The sequence below is a fragment of the Branchiostoma lanceolatum genome, chromosome 12 (assembly GCF_035083965.1).
Source record: "Branchiostoma lanceolatum isolate klBraLanc5 chromosome 12, klBraLanc5.hap2, whole genome shotgun sequence".
NCBI classification, from domain to species: Eukaryota; Metazoa; Chordata; class Leptocardii; order Amphioxiformes; family Branchiostomatidae; genus Branchiostoma; species Branchiostoma lanceolatum.
In genome coordinates, this window is record NC_089733.1 from 2,407,580 (window position 1) to 2,427,386 (window position 19,807).

The window sequence follows — 19,807 nt, forward strand, 5'->3', positions numbered from 1 at the left end:
CGCCGGCGGTCTCCCGGCATATCGACGGCCTTGGCCCGTCGGTGCCATTTCCTGCAACTCGTACGTGCTCGGCGCGGCCTAAGGCCGGCACCGTCTGGGGTCTTATCAAACTAATCAGTCCTATCCGCTAAATATACTGCTTCCAATCCAAATGTAATCTTCGACCAAGGAAAACCTCTTTTGGTTCATGCATGCAGAATGGAAAGATATAGATAAAGTAGATATGGCAGATTCAAGTACAGATATACCACAACTGCATACCTAAAATAATTCATCAAATACTTAATTATCATTCATTTGTACATACCACTGTCCAAAAATACACAATATTCTTCTTTAATCGTGCGTTGACGTTCCACTGCTTCCTCCACACTTCTGGTTGGAGTGATGCACGCCATCACAGCACAGATGATGTTGTTCTTGTTCTGTGGTCGTTCGTCAATGCCATAGCGGAATCTGACCACAGGTTCGTCAGCCTGCAGTAAATGTTGGTTGACATAGGGCGACCAGTCGGCCTTCATGTTTGCAAGATGATTAGCTGCTTCTGAGCTGTATTGTGTCCGTTCGGTTCCCAGAAACGTGGGCAGCCACAGCCTCTAACGGTACACGACTTCATTCCCGACGAACATGTACATGTACTCAAAATGACATACTTAAAAGCAATTGCAAACAGATAAGCCGTGTACAGAATAATTTTTTTATTGAAAAGATTGTCACAAGAAATTAATAATATTTCTTCTACAAAATTTCAAATGGAAGCTTGATACAAATATCATAATTTCAAAGCCGACGATCTAAACCTATGGCTTTTCCGGCGCTGGGTACGAGCGTGGGGAAACCCAAGCACCCAGACTGAAGCACCCCAAATAATTAAGTAGAACTAATCTTTCAATAGTGCTGTGTAATCATTTCATGAAAATAATAGCTGATCTGAATTTTGCTCAAATACAAAAAGGGTATTATACTTAGTTGTTTGTTTGTTAAATCTGAGTGCCACCCATTGTCTTCAATTAAATTGGATTTCTCAACCTGAATGTACGTAAGTTAAACAGCAAGAGTGATTTTCTTTAACATAATCTCTTTGTATAAGGAGGATATATCCACAAACTAATGGAACTCCTTGATCTAATGTACTAATTTTTCTTTGAGGGATAGCAAAATCAAAAAGTCACGTACGTCCAAAAAATTTCAATGACACCTTTCTAAAAGCCCCCTCGCCCAGAGAGGTCTCGCCGATGGCCGGATCAGAGAGGTCCGATGGGTATATTTTTGGTAGTCTAGGCAGGTTGGGCTGCAATGCCATTGCGTTTTTTTGTCTTTGATCTCCTTTTTTTTACCATGATGGTCGTACGGACCTCCTCAAGTTTCCTCTGCACTTCTTGCAGCTTGACCTTTGAGTCACATGCACACTCACACCGGTGAGAAACCCTACAGGTGTGAGGAGTGCAGCAGGCAGTTCAGTAAACTGGGTAATCTGAATACTCACATGCGGACTCATACTAGTGAGAAACCCTACAGATGTGAGGAGTGTAGCTAACACTTGAAACAGAAATTTGCTCTGTTCTTATTAATTATTTTTAAGACACGTCACTGTTCAACGCATTGTGGCAATTATCCCCCGGCCATTTTCCTTTATTCACGATTACAATTGATGCCCCAAAACCACATTGAACTGGATGCAATTCTTACTTAAGATCAGACTTTCATGAGACTTGTGAACGCCACGAAGGCGCTGCATCTGGTCGCAAACAGCGGAAAATTTACAATTGCCGTCCAATGCCGTATCGTTCCTCACATTGAGACCTTCCGTTTCAAGATTTAGCAGGAGTTTCTCCCAGTTGAGGTCAAATTCAGTTTGCTCAGCTGGGCGTAGAAGAAAATTCTTGTTATTTACTGTTGACTTCCAACAGGTTGTTTTTTCCTGACAACTTCCTTCTTTTCCAAAACCAAATTCTAGCAGATCTCTTTCCTCACTTCTAAGTTCTCACTTTCAATATCGGCCAGGAGCTGGTGGTAGTTATTTCCTATGCGTACCTTTGATTTCTGGCACTTCCATGCAGCTTTCACAGCAGACCAGTCAACATTTGTAGAGTTCATTATTTATTATCTATCATCGCCAAAATTCGGCGCAAGGAACAAGCAATATGTCTCTATTGAATAAACCGGTGACCTTTTCTTAATTCATAAACATGAGGACAAAATTAACTTAAGCACTTTAATATTGGGGTATAAGGATTATCGATTGATACAAACACTCATTGGCTTGCTCTTTGGTGCATTCATACTTACTACTAAGTTACAATCATCCACTACAAAGCATGGGGGATGGGGGAACCTAATATTGTGATATAATGGTATTTTTAATTCTGATGTTTTGTCATGTCAAGAACTAGTTGCATAACAGCGAAGCCGTCATCATTTCTCACTTATCATAACACAATATGTTCTAATCAACATGACCTTTGTTGAGCATAACCATGGTCTATGCGATTTTGTTGGATGATGTACAACAGAAACAAGGCAAGCAGAACACTAAATGAAACTTTGAAAGTCACTTGAAAAAAAACATGAACATAAAAGTGCAACACTTCACCTCCTTGAGCAGACAGCACTTGTTATGCCCTTCCATATTTCCGTGAGGCCCAGTCCAGTCGCATTTACTGTCTGGGAAGGGAAAGCAGTGGTCGATAAAGTTATTTCATTTCACCCCCAGGGCTGAAATACTAGAAATACTGGGTGCATGTGCACCTAATTTAGTGGGTGTATTGGTGCACCTGGGTACCCTGTGTTGGGTTACTTACAAGCAAGTAAATTTTATGGATGATATCATTCACACACATGAAAATTAATGCGTGCCGGCGAAAAATCTACATTTTCAAATTCTTTGGCAGTTACCACTTTTTGAAGCACCTTCTCCACCTTGGCCTCCTTTCCTGCCTCCACCTGGCTCTTGAGCTCAGGTACAAGATCAAGGAGAGGAATACAAGGCACAGGGGGTGGGGGGCGGATCTTTGATTGCTTGGCTCTCTTTCTGTCGTTCCATTCTTTGTTGACCTTTGTCCCCATTTGCTGTTTCGACAACCCCTGTGATGGTTTGGCTCTGGCCGTTTGATTCCAGAACTCTTGGTAGTCTTCTGCGTCTGTGTTGTGGGTGGTAATGCTGGTGTGGGGTCGTTCTACTGTTTGCCTTAGTAAGGTAGTAACTGCCTTAGTAAGGTAGCCTCACATGGTCTCGTGATCCTTGACTTTCTCACTTTTCTTGTTCCACACTCTGAATGGATTCGTCCCAAACTGTTCCTTTAACGGATCGGCAGCGAAAAGCACACATGGCATGCAAAAGATACCGTCCACCTTCTCACTATATTCCATCTTCTACTCCCAACGGAGATAATAGCTTACAATGATGCCTTGCTTGCTGAGTCATTATATCCGGCACAAATTGCAGTAGATCTTCTCCTAGTTTAGAAAGTATTGTGGACATTAACATAATATAATGGAGGTGAATATGATCACTACAAATGCGAAATAACTAAATCGAAAAAAATCCTAGCCAACTTGAATTCCCTCTATACTATCGTCAGAAGTATAGCATCCAAGTGCCCAAGACAATGGAAGGCATGTCCGTTTATTATCTGAAATCTTGCGAACTTGCGGAGGAATACCCACATCGCTCCACTGCCTCCCTATCAGTCCGGCCAAATCCAGGTATTCTTCTGGTGCTATACTTCAGCTGTTATTTGAGAAAGAAAGACAATTTCTACCAGGTCACACTGTCTAAAGGTGGAAGGCAATTTGATGAAGAAGTAGTAAATTTGTGCATCGGGATGCTTGTACTTGGCTTGAGGTCTTATGCCAGGACCTTCCTCTGTAGCAAAGCAAGACAGACATTCTGAATTGTATGGAATGCCCCTTTTACATTGTATAACTGCCAAAAGTACTAAGGAAAAATTAACTGTGCACTTCATGATAGTTAAATCTGTGCGCTGCACACTTCATATGCATTCCCCCAACAACTTTCGCGTTTAGTAGGTCCTCTTCTATATTCGGGGTGGCAAACTTCCCGGATGACAAACAAACCGAATCGCTGCTGAATGGATCTATCCAGGTTCCTCCCTTGCAATCCTGCTACTTTGAAGGTCTGTGTGCTCAGAATGAGCCTTGTGTTCATCTAGCATATCACACGATCATGAGCGTGATCGACCACCTTCACACCTGATAAAACACAATAGAAATTAGAATAACATGAGAGAAAATTATGGAAATAGTGAAAATTTTGACTATTATATTTTTTTGCCATCATGTGTGCTGACACGGCACAATCTTTATGCCAAAGCTTGTAATACTGTTTGTTGACTGTGATATAAATTTGAACTTAAAACATAAGGAAAGAATTTATAAAATCCCAGATCGTCAAAAAGTACATGTTCTTTCTCCCAATCCTCTCATGTTTTTGCGTGCAGGTTTGCTGACGCTTGGTCACAGGGATGTGGGCCAGAACTCGATGTTTGCTCAGAAGCATAGGTGGAAGATATGACAACTTGAAAATCAAATATCCTCCCTGAATTTTCTTGTGTCATCACCCTCAACTTTGAACTTTACTTTTACAGATCTATTATGTATATAGATGATGTCGCCTATGAACCAGTCAAAGGCAGGCTAATAGACCGCGACGGCGTCGCCTACTTCGGCATTTTCAGCGTCCACGGTCTTTATGTCCTAGGACATAGTGCTCAAAACCATGACGAGTATCTTCTGACACTATTGTGGCTCCTCGATGCACTTGTAACATGCCCTCGCCGGGTATACTGAGTCATGTCTAAGTGCTCCACCCTCTTCACATACAACATGTTGGTGAGACAAGCGTCACAGTGGCTTACACAGTCCGGGACGTCCTGAACAATTCTTTGACTTGTGCTCTTTGAAGACACCTGCGGCAGACTTGGACTGTCTTCACCCTGTTAACAAACATTTGCTGCATCACCTTCCCCGCCTTCCCTTTCTTCGCAAGGTAGTCAACGGCTACCGGCATGGATAGGTTTCCGTCCAACCTGTATAACAGCATTACGTGGGCCTCGGACCCGATCTCTTCTTCAAACACCTTGAGGTCATGTTGCTGATTTTAGCCCTTAAGTATGGCATGTTGTGACTTTGCACAACGCAAGGTTTCAGTGACTTCTTGCAGCACTCTCTGCACTTGTTGGCAACACATCTCAATACAGCAGACTTGTGACATAAACCCGTTTGCACATGGCTACGTGTTCTTCTCCTTCTTGTCCAACTGTAAGAAAGAAGTGGAAAATCAATGACTTGTTATTTTTTGCTGACTTTGAAGACTTGATAGCATCACCACACTCCTTCCCAGACTGTTTCGCATCATCTATAGAATATATGCCAATGATGTTAGTAAAACTATTGTATTAAATCCCTCTATATGTTTCAACAAATGCCGATGCATCAAAAGACACAATATTCATCATCATCTGTCATCCCAGACACCATATTACAGTCTGTATTTCATTTCAAACTTATAAAGTCATTTTCTAGATGATTCCCAAGTTAGCATTAGTAGCAAGTACTAGTACGATATGTTACCTCGCTGTCTTTTCTTTGGTGCCACCCAGTTCTTGTAGAATCTTCTAGGTATATTTATTATCATGTTCTTCTCCCCTAAACGCATTTTCACATATTTATATGTTAAGTACGTATCGGCTCAAGCTACTTCTTAAATTCATTTACCCAGACGGTTCCCCGCTAGCCGTTGAAGCAAGACCTTTTTGTCCTCGGCAGCCCCGCTGCATATAATAACACTGACAGGATTTCTAATACTTATCTAAATTAATGGTTCTAAAACTACTCTAATTCATAGGATTGGCTTCTTCTCGTCTCTTTTTGTTGTTAGAAATATAAGTCGAGATGGACTTGTTTGATATTGTATGGTCAAAAGGCAGAATTGAAATGGATTTCTCAATATTAGACATAAATTGAACGTGTGGAAACGTTCCCATAATATAATCAAACAAAACATTTCTATCGTTGATCTATAAAGTACAACCTACAATTAAGAGGACTTCATCCTCTACCCTATTTAAGTTACAAAATTATAGCAATTTTTTTTCCAAATCCAGATCAGAGGCTTAAAGCAAGTCAGCTTGAACTCATAGTACTTCTTCACCGACTTCTGGAGTACATCTGGAACAGAATACTGCTGTTGTAAGCCTTCAAACTCATGACTGTAAATGAAGTACAACGATATGGTATGCTGCTCAGCTGTATAATGTGTAATGTATCTATGATAGCCACTACACTAATCGTAGAAACGCCACAACCAAGAAACTACATGTACACACAAATAGTTAAAACAACATAACCAATTTCTTTACCCTGCTTACTGAGAAACCACTGCAAATATTCTACTTTCTTAACTGCAGCCTATGTGTCAGAAAAACAAAGACAGCACATTTTAACAAGTCTGTCGACCAATTACATACACTTCATACAATGTACGACACACAAAACGCCATAACCATAAGCATTTCGTCCATAGTATTGCTGAATTCTAAGGCGTATGCGGTAATATGTGGCATGGGTATTTTTTGTTGCTAAGGCATTTCGTGTAACAGTGCTTTTCCTGTGTCTTACTTGATACAGCTTTGTACTTTCCATCTGTGGTGCCAGTCTTTTGCCTCGCTTCATTCAGTTCATCCATACATGCATTCAAATGTATTAGGATTCAATAACTGAGCGTATCACAAGCCTCTGCGACTGTCGGAGCAGAAACATGAAACATGCATTCTATGTTCCCCTCTAGTCTTCAGCGTAAATTTATCTTTTCCACGAACATTGCAGCTGCGTCAGTGTTCATGATCAGTCGGATGGATCCGGCAGCTAATGCAATTACTTTAAGCTTTTGATTTTGCATGACAACAAGGAGGACGCTGGAACCAAGAGAAAAAAATGGTTTGCATCCGGGTCCCACCGAGGGCAGGGCATGGCTAAAAAAAGAGATGCAGTATCATTTCCTTGACCTCACAATATTTTAATTGTGATATGGTAACAGCACAATACATTGTGGAGCATCAGACAATCATCCTTCAGAGGACGACGTGAAGCCGGCAGTCCCATGAAAGAGGGAGCGTCAGGCGTATTCGTGAAGTGTAAACCTTCTTGACATAAAATACCTCAATACACTTCTCGAGAAGATCTAGGGTGACCATGGTGTGCCTGGAGTGAAATTGCTTTGCACTTATAGTAATAGCAGAGAAAAAGCGTCATTCAGTATATTTACCTTTGGTTGTATAATTTTAGCCATGGATAAACCATTGACCCGTCTTTGTTAATAGTGATTATCTGTGTCAAAAACGTGCAACAAAATATACCGTCCATACTTCAGGTAGGTGAAGAGAATTCTCATGGTTGATCTCCAAGAATCTGAAACAGAATGTTGCTGTTGGACCACAGTCCTGGCACCTGGTCGGAGACTGTTCCTGCTTACAAATCATGCATAAGAAAGATGTTGGAACAGACAACTCTGTACTCTCCAAGCAGAGCATGGGTTTCGGCTGGTTTTTGACGTGTTTTTAGGCGTTTTTGTCGGGCTTTTTACTTTGTCATCTTTTTTTTTGTATAGCCAACAACATGACCAAAGGTGACATAAACATGAACTTCAAAAGCAAAAGAGAAATCAGGTCTCGAATCCTTACTTAATGAATTATATTTTATTACTAGACAGATTACAGCTACAATGAAATTTATAGAAACAGACCTTCTATTTGAAGGTCTATTGTCGATGAATCACCTGGCGTGCAACCCGAGACACATACTAATCCATTAGTAAATCAACCAACTCAACTAATTTCTAACTTACAGTTATTATTTACACTAAAGACCAAGTACTAGTATATAAAAACAAGCTATATGCTTGATTTGTTTCCTCACAGATTGCCGGGTATTTTTAACCGAGAGTACTTGCTGCAGTACTAAAAACTACAAATACGCAGAGAACATCAGTCCCTGGTCATGACTATTTCAATAAGATTGAAGATTTCACTGACAGACATTTCAAAATTGGAGAGCTGTACATGGAGTATATGAAGGGAAGCTATAAATGTAAGATGATAACAAATCCTAACTTTGCTCAAAATTTGAGATTTCATACAAGAGTCAGTGGTTAAGTTGCCGGATGTGGCTTCTATTAGTTTTTGGTAAGGCAAACTGTAACAGCTTGTCCCCTCCAGACCACCCCTCCCCTTTAGTCTCCTAGTCACATTTTTTCTTCTTGTAATTGTCTTCTTCTCTGTCAATTGAGGGCCGAGGCTTCGGGGGCCGGAGCTTGTCGCTCACATCCATCAGGAGAGTGTCACTTAGCCGCTTGTACGCTCGGACCGCGGTGCTCCGGTGTCCAGTTCGAGTCATGATCGTTTGCTCATCAAATCCTTGTGCCCACATTTGGGTAGCGAGTCACTTTCGCTATGGTTTGCTATTCCTCGGCCTTGAATAGAGATGCCACCCTCGGTACACGTCGCTTTCATATATTTCCCGAGTTTGTTGATGCCTACTGGCTGGAGGGAGAACTTGGGAACATGAGACTTCAGGGGTCGACGGTCCGATCTTCTCTGACAGTGCCCTGATGTAGGTCTCAAACATGTGCACAGCACAGCGTGGATTTGTGGGGTCTGCATATTGTTTGATGTCTTTCACACTCACGTTTCTTTGCTGTAATCCCCCTGAACGTTTTTTTAGACTCTTCCCGTGAACTGCATGTAGTTGCAGTTTCTGTCCATGCCGGATTTGTATTGATCCAGCATCAGGCGCTGGTGCTCATCCATGGCTCTGAGGCCAAACATCTTGCAATTGTAGAAGTACATCCCGTATGGAAAGCCCTTGTGATGTGGATAGGCTGATTGCGTTGCTTTCCCACAGGCGGTCTTTGTCATCAGCGGTCAGTGGGTCGGCCTGGTATTTTTTAACACCACCCCGACTGATGTTAGTTCTTTCATTCTTGCGTCTAACGCTTTTCTGAACTCACGAAAGCGTATGTCCCTACAATCAACGAAGTTCATATCATGTCTGTTCAGGTTCTCCCTGAAGTGTCGCATCAATCCAGAAACGAGGGATAACGGCGTTCCTCGGGGAGGCCAGAAATCCCCTCAGTGGGCGGGACTGCTGCTATATACAGTATTTTGGCCCCGCCCATAGGGTAACTATTACTTACTAAAGCAGTCACAAAATCCGGCATCAGCTCGAGTTTTGCGTTACTGATTCTATCGGCAACCATTATTCTCCGTTTTTTAGCGAGATACTAGTACCTAACTCTGGGATCAAGAGTGGATGCTTCAAACCCATTTGCTCTGGAGGGAATAGGAGGCAGCGGAGGCTGTGGTGGAGACAGCTCATGGATGTCATCGTGCTGTTCACCAACAGGCTGGCCCAGTCTCCATAGATCAATATATGCAAATATATTCATGAGATGTAAATGTATTCATGAGATGTTAATGTATTCATAAGATGTAATTTTTTTCATGAGATGTAAATTTATGAAAATTAATTATACTTCAATTAATTTATAACTAAGAATTAATGTATTCATAACTAAGAATCGGTGTATTCATAATTAAGAATTGATTTATTCATGGGATTACGCAATGTCTAATTTATTCAAGGCACAGATTTATTCATGCAATGTAAATTCATTCATGATATACAAATGTATTCATGAGATTCAAATGCATTCATGAGATGTAGTGACTGATTGGATATGTTTGTTAAGTAGGCCACGTGTTCCACATCTCAATAGCCGATAGGGTATGTTTGTAAATAGAAGAATGTGGTCATACCGACAATGCTACTGAAGTAAAAGCACCCTCTAGCGCTCTTCAGTGTATTCGCAAGCTACTACTTACCTAACTGCTTATGCTCCGCGATACCTGTTAAGATTATTTATCTATCTATTCCTTTTTATCATTTTATAGTGAAGGTTTTCAAAAGAACAATAACAATTATAACGCCACAATAAAGTTTTTTTTTTCAAGTTTTATTGTCGATATGGGTCAATACCCGAAGTAGTCCGGGCCAGCGACATGCCAACCTCCTCAGCTTCACTTTCGGAAGATGACGCATGAATACTGATGATGGAACCAGCTCATCTTCCGTCTGGTGTGATGGGGGAGGCCAGGTGGCAGAGTTCATGTAGGCTGCCACTGTCTCGGGTGAAACCGGTTGGTGGTATGGTGTCACCCCAGGGGAATTGGTGCGGGTCATGGACACCAGTAGGGTGTTGATGACGATGTCCTCTAAGTCGATGGCGATGTCCTCTAAGTCTCCCAGTCCTCCAGTCTCCATATCTGAGAAAAATGAATAAAGGATGTAAGGGTTCAGGGTAAACAATGATAGTAAAAAAATGAAAAATGATGATAAAAACAATGGTCAATAGTACGCAAAGAAAACAAAATAGACAAACACTTACAAGTCGCAAGCGCACCGTTGACGCGAGCCACGGACAAGTCCATGGCGGTCTCCAACTCCGCCTCGGGGCCGCTGCCTTCGTTAGAATCCTCAGAAGGCCTCGGAGACACCGGCGGGAAGTCACTCGCTGACGACGTGGACGCCACCGGCTGTCTGTCGGGAGCCATGGTAACGGTCGGCCACCGCGGCTGCACGATGGCAACGGGTGCAGAGGGTGGACCTGTTGTTGAACAGGGGTCTGTGCGGGTGCGCTCCGGACTGCGGTCCGGTGTCGGAAGGCTGTCGCTGTCTTCTAAAGGAGAAAAAAGAAAAAGTACTGCATCTATATTTAGAATCTTAAGCCGTAAGGCGTTAGGATCTACATTTAGGGTTTGCGTTAGATTTAAGTAAGGATATAAAGAACACCTGAAAGGTACGTACCTTCGTCATGAAACTGTATTGAGTGGTACACACTCTTGCTTTTCTCACGGACATACGGGTCCTCATCTGTTGTCAAGGGGTAAAGCGCCTCCTTGACGCGTGAGGGTTCCCTATCTGAAAATGAATAGATAAGTCAATAGAAGAATAGCTAGATATATGAAGGAAGTAAAAATAGACGCGTGATATATAGATACAGATATAAACAAACGCAATAACTTACAAAGCTTCCACAGGTGGGAGACATAAGCCTCCCACTGATTGTCTCTGAACAACGCGTTCCTTGACCGGCCACGTACATCATACACGGATTCGAGGAATAGAGTGGTGGCCTCTCCGAGTACTATATGTAGGGGAGAAAACAACAGACACAGATTCAGTTATAGTAAGTGAGCCGCGAGCGCTTTTCAATACACAGCGCTGTACTGCTTTGAATAACTTCGACTGCCTGCATCTATTGTCCCCACGGAGTTTCCCCAAGAGTACGCATGCAGACTGCCGGCATCTATTGTCCTCGGAGTTTGCCGGGAGTTCGTATGCATAAAAACCAACGAAGTAAACAATAGAGCGGAGCGCTACGTTTTCTGTACATTATAACATGTTCATAGAGATTAGCGCGCGTCTTAGGTTTAGCGGTAAGAATTTATTTCTATAACAGGTAAGGTAGTAAGTAATATAAACAAAACAAATCAATGAAAGTAATTCTATACAAGCCGGTAATGTGTAGAAGGAAAGAACACAGCGCTTAGGCTTAAGTGAGCAGCGAGCGCTTTTCGATATACTGCGCGGGAAGCTTTGGATAACCAACTGCCGGCATCTATTGTCCCCACGGAGTTTCCCCAGGAGTACGCATGCAGACTGCCGGCATCTATTGTCCTAGGAGTTTGCCGAGAGTTCGTATGCATAAAAACCAACGAAGTAAACAATAGAGCGGAGCGCTACGTTTTCTGTTACGTACATTGTAACTTGTTCATAGGGATTAGCGTGCGTCTTAGGTTTAGCGGTAAGAATTTATTTCTAAAACAGGTAAGGTAGTAAGTAATATAAACAAAACAAATCAATGAAAGTAATTCTATACAAGCCGGTAATGTGTAGAAGGAAAGAACACAGTGCTTAGGCTTAAGTGAGCAGCGAGCGCTTTTCGATATACTGCGCGGGAAGCTTTGGATAACTCCGACTGCCGGCATCTATTGTCCCCACGGAGTTTCCCCAGGAGTACGCATGCAGACTGCCGGCATCTATTGTCCTAGGAGTTTGCCGGGAGTTCGTATGCATAAAAACCAACGAAGTTAACAATAGAGCGGAGCGCTACGTTTTCTGTACATTGTAACTTGTTCATAGGGATTAGCGTGCGTCTTAGGTTTTAGCGATAAGAATTTATTTCTTTCTAAAACAGGTACGGTGGTAAGTAATATAAACAAAACAAATCAATGAAAGTAATTCTATACAAGCCGGTAATGTGTAGAAGGAAAGAACACAGCGCTTAGGCTTAAGTGAGCAGCGATCGGAAGATGGAAAAAGGTGGTACATGGGCGCGAGCGGCCGTAGAATAGTTGCCGGTTGGGTCAGGGTCAGGTAATGTAATACATGCTCCATACGGATCGCATCCCGGTAGAGTTGGTATCGAAGAGATAAACGCTGCTATGGAGTAAGAAGATGGTGTGCAACAACATGTATGTGACGAAGGAGGTCTAAATCTTAAAAGGTAAAGATAGTACATGTAGTCCTTTTTTGGGAGCGGGAACACCTCCTTTGTGATCTGGATTAACTGCAAGGAGATGGTCTTGTAGAACTGAACGGAGCTGTCTTGTTTTGTTGGAGATACCCACATGTTTCCTTTCAATGTTGAAAGCAGCGTGAATCTTTTCAATACCCTGCTCTCCATGGAACCCAAACCCCATTTTCTGGCCCATTCCAGAACATGGTCCTCCAGCATGTGTATCTTAATGGGGATGCTGTGGGTGGGGAAGGTCTCCCTGAAGTCCATTGGGCTTCCTCTGTATGGAAAGAAACAAAGGTCATTGATAATTCAGATCCCACATGAAGAAGAGATATGTGCAAAGTAGATATGTAGTGACCCACTAGAGTCATACTAATTCAGACAAGTAGATTGTAACATACCTAGCTCAGTTATCTCCCTCTTTTATTGGCCGAGCATGTGAGTTTAGTCTGTGGTATGAAGCTTAAACAGCTTCTCGTATATTTGCTGCATGACACGTACCCTGGGAGCTATGCCTAGTGGAAAGTCGTAGCTTTCCACCAACTCCATAGTGGTGGTTACTGAAGCAAATGTCAGGTCCGCAATGGGCCCATCCTTTACAGAGGAAAAAGTAAATAAACTGGGAAATCAAGGACTAAGAATAACAAATAGCAACAATTCTATTATTCACATTATTAATCACTGTCCTCCCTGAATTTAACTAGATCTAACCTCTGAATGGAATAGAAAAAATTGTTTCATTGGATTGTAACTGGCGACACACGTCACATACATGTTCAAACTCAAACATGCACTCGTATTCAGGTATTCTGTACTTTGATATGCTTTCAGGAATTCAGCATATCAAGAAAAAGTAAACCTGTGTTATATTTGAAATTATCAGTACCAACATTCTGTGGAACTTCATCTCAATCCGGCCATGCTGTCGAAAGTTACAAGCGTATTCATGATTTACCATATCTAATACATTGTCACAGGCCTTAAATTAGCTGAGGCTTACATTGTTTATAACTTTTGGATCCTAGCCACAGTATATTATCCTAGTATGAGAGAAGTTAAAGAAACTCAACTGTGCCACGCATCTGCTTGTATAATGCAGTGACCCCCTTCGCCTATCTTCATCAGTAGGAGGGTCATGGCGCTCCAACTGCTCCATCTTTGTCTTTCAGTTGAACTCATCTTTCTCTTCACTGCTCAGATTTGTCCAGGCGCTTCCCGCATCTCCTGTGACAAAGTGACCTGTTTTCCCTTTGGAAAAAATGCATCTACTGTTATGGAGAAGAATATCGTTATCTACGTACATAATAGTTCATATTTACACTATAATTTGCAACATACAAATCACCCTTTCTAACAAACCCTATAGAATTTGTTTTTTCCTAGCTGCACCACTGAGCATTTGATCTTGACTAAAATAATCCCATTATCTGACAGGGGTAGCATAATCAGATATTGCTCAAACCTGATGATTATTGCCAAGTGCCCTTCAGAGTTGTCAGACTCAAAATAAACTCTTACATTTGCACTTTTATCACACAGAACAATGCCACAAATATTGCGAGAAATGGAAGTAACATCTTGCTTTCAAGACCTATTGATAACAATACATGACATCTAGTGCCATATCATTAACACATGATTGGGTAGGAACATTTCATTCCTCAAGAGATGCATGACACGTCCTGCATATCTAGGATTTCCCATCAGTTTTGACGTCCTGTCCAAACTTGATTATTTCTTTTTGACCTGATTACATGAACAGTTGTCAGATTCAACCTTCAAGACTGTACATCTTTAGAGGAGTCTGCAGCAGGAAATGCAGGTATAAATAGGGTCATCTACTATTTTAGATAAGAAAGCGGTGGCACATCTGTCAATCGTCTCTTGGCTTTGTTCATAATTTCTATGTTTTTTTTGCATTTTAGCCTTAACCGCTGCACGTTTTTTGTTAGCCGCCTCTCTTGTCTCTTCTTTGCTTCTGTATGTACGCACTTGTAGCTGCAAGACGTTTGTTAGTGGCATCTGATGTCTCTTCTTTTCATTGTTTCTGTATGTCGGCCCTCAAAGCTGCAAGACGTTTGTCAGTTGCCTCTTTTGATCGGTATTCCTGCATATTTGCCCTCTTTTCAACCCGGCACGCCTCAGCAGGGTTTGTTGCTATTTTGTCTATTTATTTAATTTCATTAATTTTGAATATGTTGGCGTCGTGTATATTTGTTTATATGTGGCACAGACTGTAGGGTGATGTCCTGCTGGAACAGCCCGGAACACATTTATGATGGCATAGTGTCGTGCTTCTGGGGAGCACTGGCATTGGTCACACAGTTACAAGAATTCTTCCTTGCCTCATATACTGGAAGAAAGAAAGTAACTAGTAGTTAATTTCAATGGTGGTGTCGCTCACCGTCTCCACGTCTCCCATCGTCTTCCTCATACGACAGCTACGTAGTCTCCCTTATCTATGGGGCGTCTGTAAATGGTGACTTCTTCGTCTTTCTGTCCGACGGTGACGTTCTCGTCTCTTCGACGGCGTAGTTCTCGTCTCTCTCCGACGGCGTTGTTCCCGTCTGTCTGTCTTGTATTGCACAAATCGAGAAAATGGTTTACTATAAGCTAGAGATAATATTGCTCATTCATGATGTGTCGATAAATACAACTGAGGTAGGATGTACTAAGTCTCGGGTCGTTTCAAGATTTTGTGGCGTATCCAAGTCGAGACAATGGTTTTAAGTGCGGAACTGGTTCGAAGCGTGTTTTTAAGGGGTTACCCAAGGCTTGCCACATGGTCTAATCAAGTACATTAAATAGAACATTCTATATAATGTCCTTAGTGATGCCGGCTTTCTTTGTCATACTGAAAAAGTTCAAACTGCTCCGCTTCTTCCCCTCTCAGTCCTCTGCTTTGCTTTCGACATTGTAGATACATATTTTCAGAAAAGCCTAGTTTCATATTTAGAGCCTTGATGATGCAAATACCTAGATGTGAATAATCGGATACAGTGTCACAATTTAGTCTAGGGCAGCATTTGGACTTAACTTCCACGGCTTATTAACTAAACTACTTCTCACAACAAACCAAGGTCATAAGTTCGAGGTTCCGTTTAAGCTCTGTTTATTCTGCTTGAAAGGCAACCGACCACAATAACAACGAGTACATGTATATAACAATAACCCTAGATCACAACTTTTGACTGGAGCGGGACTTTACCCGCGGGGCGTGGGGTTTCTTCCCCGAGATCACAATTTAAACACACGCTCAGTGCCGTACACTACAATCCAAAAGCTGAACTTCAGAATCACAAATCGGGAACTTACCGAGGACAGATGCTTGAGATGACCAGTTACCGAGGCGGTAACGTACAACTACAACTAGACAATTACTACTCCAGAGTTACGCTAACTGTCACTCATCAGCACCGATGAAGAAGCCGCCCTGCTGTCAAGACCCCGAGACCTCAGATTTCCGTCTTCTCTCTCAATCTGTCTTGAGTTCAGATACGTATAGCAACTAGTAATTTACATAGGCGTGTGTTTTGGCGCCCTATTGGTCCGAAAGTTGGAAGGTCGAGATCGCAGGGTCATTGGTCAGCAAGTCTACCTGTCACGTGGCGTAGTGTCAGTGACCAGCCAGCTACATGTTATTCATGACGTCATCATAAGGCATCCAGGGACAAACCATTACTGTTACAACCATCCCCGCCCAACAGATGAAAATGCGTCCCCGCATTTAAAAAACTAGTAACATCGCAACAACGAAAGTTAAACTTATACTAGGAAGTCTATTGAAAACCTAGGTAAGGGTACTTAACAACAACAACAAAAAAATGTTTTACCAAGGTGACACCCTCCCGGTGTCCCCTGTCACTATCTAACAGTAGCTTACCTATTGCTAACAATTAGTGACAAATATAGAAAAATAGAATCCTTAAACAGTGGTGTTTTGCGCCCCTGGTATGCAAGTTCACTACGTTACAAAGTAAAAAAAAAAACTAGTTTGGAATCAAAGTTTCAGCACGGATTGATTGAGATACAGAGTACAAACTCTTCACCTTAGTCCTAGAAAGAAAAAAAAAAACTTAACGCTACCGTAATCAGTTAAATGCTAAATAAGCGCATGTGTAGCATTTGACGGTGACCATTCCGAACGTGCTGACTGCAAGGACTGGTCGGTTTTTAAAACCAGTCGAAAGGACCACAGGTAGGTGGGGGAAACTGAAAGGCGGCCCACAACCCGAACCAGAGACTAAACGAGGTATCTCCCAGATGCGACCGGTTCCTCTGAACGTCGTCACGAGTCAAATTTGACTACGATGCCGTATCTCACGGTCTTTTCCTCTCCTGCTTTCCTGTTTTATTTACATATGTTCAATGGTACCTAGAACGTTCAACGCACATAAAGAACAGAGGTGGGTTTCCCTACAGTTTTGTTTCTGGGGACCTGGACCCCGAAGGAACCTCTCTGCCAAAAACTAACAAAACTGCTCTCCCCTGATGTTGGACACATGAACCTGGGTTTCGGTGGGAGGCGACATACGCTAAAACAGGCGGTCGGTGGGCCCGTGCTCCTCGGGAGCGGCGCAACGGAAGGCAGGGACCAAAGGTAAACAGAAAGGGTGCGCCACTGCCAGAGCCACATCCTAGAAAAAACAACTATAACGACATTTTCAGTCGCTTGGTTTGTAATGACACGACGCAAACCACCGCCAAAAAGGACGACATTTTCAGTCGCCGGGCTTGGATTATCAGGGCGCTAACCGACGCCCGTTAGAGAACGACACGCAAGTCGCCGGGATTCGATTATAATGGCGGAAACCGACGCCAACACTACTAAAGGGGTGACACCTTTCAGTCGCCGGGTCCCTTATTGAAGGGCGCGGAACCAACGCCGAAACTTTCTCAAGAGGACGAACGTCGGGCACGGTCAGGCTAGGGACACCGATGCCAGACCCGATCCGAGTGCCGGGCCTCCAGTCTGCTCTATACTAGCCTCCGTGATTATTTCCTACACATGGAGGCATAACCATACCCTTCTGATTTTAAATAATATGAAATGTGAAGTCTGTGACCATTTATATGTTGAAATTTAGACTATTACAAACTATCACATTCAGGAGATCAACATTAGAGTAACAATAGTTCACACTTCTGTTTGTTTTTTTACTTTTTACTTTTACTTTTTTACTTTTACTTTTCTACTTTTAATGGTAGAATGTACATGTACAGAAAACAACTACTTTAACAGCAGGCTGCTGATCGATGCCTGAAATGAAGAGGAAAACATCATCAGTGAAATGTTGGTGCACTAGTGATGTATCACTACAAAGCGCTTGAAAGTCCACAGAGACGAAAAATGGCAGTGTCCTGAAAGAGCCGCCGAAACTGGAAATATTATTACAAGCAGCGTTCCTATCTGGGCAAAAAAACTGCCTTGGAAATACACTAATCTTATATATAAGTTACAACTACTCAACAAATGTGATAAGAAAAATACTCACCTGAAACTACAGTCCTTCATAGTAAGCTAACTCGGCTTCTCCTAGTAATATAAAGATATGAAACATACGGTTAGGTTGGGAAAGTTGGATGATCGGGTAGTGCACATAATATTATGTATGAGGGTGAAACTAGGCATTCAGGTTCAGCCAACTTCAGGTATCCTTAGTAAACTTGTCACAAAGTTGAAGGCCAGGGCTGGTGCATGTAGTATGACCTTAAGATTTGGATGCACAGAAAAGAATTGGGTGCACAGCAAAACCTAATTACAAACCTTTTATGATTAAATTACATGTAACTTGCAAATTCTATTAAACTCTGTCACTGTACCTCGAAAATTGTTTATGTACAGGTCCCGACCTAACTTCACAAACCTTCTTGATACTATAAATATATCATCTTTTTGTCAAGATTTGCACAAGTTTCAGAGCAAATTACACATTCATGTATACCAAATGCAAACAAAAACTCACGATCGAAGAGCACGTGGAGCCGCACACATTGATGCCTTGCCCTCGCCCTCTCGAACAAAGGGCGAGAGACATCCGTCCAGATTCTCTCCAGCCTGCCTAAAGCTTCATTTTGTTGACTCCACTGCTCAGCTGGGTCTGCTGGCTGAATATATAAGATCATATTTTAAGTCATTGAACTTATTTTTCAGTCTGATTTTATTTTTCCACAATGTCATAATTATGGTAAATATCTCGTCATATGAAATTGTATTCCAAAATCTACCTACATGCTTCTAAATGTTAAAACATTCTGATAATTTAAGACATGAAGACATAACAATGTTTTTTTTTCACCTGAGCCTGTGCAACGTCGTCATTCTCCCAATCTTCAGTGTCATAACCAGAGTCATCTGTGTCAAAGAATAAAATATTAAAACATAAGTTAAACTGTGTTTTAGTTTTACCTATATGATGAATTAAAGAGGGCCTGCATGGGGGGTCCCGACAACGCTCTACGCTAAATTCGGAGGGCCGGCTATGCATTACGCTTAATTCAGGTAGCCGCTCTACGCTAAATTCTGAAGCTTCACAAGGCATTATGCAGGACTCAAAAACCTAGTGGCTGACTAAGGCGTCAAAGCTGGAAATCTACGAAACAAGGGTATAATAGAGCTGCCCATTTGGGAGATTTTTTGCTCAATTTTTATTTTTATTTTTTTAAGTACAAAACATTATCACTTGTTAATTTTTTTATACTGAATCCAGCTTGAAAAGGGAACAATACGTTTTCTTTTTCAATGTAACATTGTAGTCGTTTTTTAGAATGAATGTGAACAATGTTCCCACAGGATCTAATCAGAATTTGACTTCATACCGGATGGGGACTGTGCCGCGATTGGTCTTGCGGGATTGTGTTTTTTCTAATTTCTTTAGGTTGTGTAGAGTGTAGAGGGAACAATACGTTTTCTTTTTCAATGTAACATTGTAGTCGTTTTTTAGAATGAATGTGAACAATGTTCCCACAGGATCTAATCAGAATTTGACTTCATACCGGATGGGGACTGTGCCGCGATTGGTCTTGCGGGATTGTGTTTTTTCTAATTTCTTTAGGTTGTGTAGAGTGTGAAGGCTTTGCGCTTGTTATTGATGTCAATAAGATTTGACTGTGGCTATTTGATAGTTGTTTTTTTTATATACGTGCACACTCAAGTGAGTGTAACCGTGTAGTCGGTCTAACATATTTCGACATAACACACCTGCTTCA

General features: G+C 41.9%; 1 protein-coding gene across 1 annotated transcript; it reads right to left on the minus strand.

Annotated features, from left to right (window-relative positions):
- Positions 1-9,792: 9,792 nt before the first annotated feature.
- Positions 9,793-10,675, minus strand: LOC136446357 (uncharacterized). The gene is made up of 2 exons (XM_066444700.1): positions 10,478-10,675; positions 9,793-10,340 (listed from the first exon to the last, which is right to left on the minus strand). Exons 1-2 carry the CDS (start codon positions 10,626-10,628, stop codon positions 10,024-10,026), a joined length of 468 nt encoding a protein of 155 aa, XP_066300797.1. The 5' UTR covers positions 10,629-10,675; the 3' UTR covers positions 9,793-10,023.
- Positions 10,676-19,807: the final 9,132 nt, after the last annotated feature.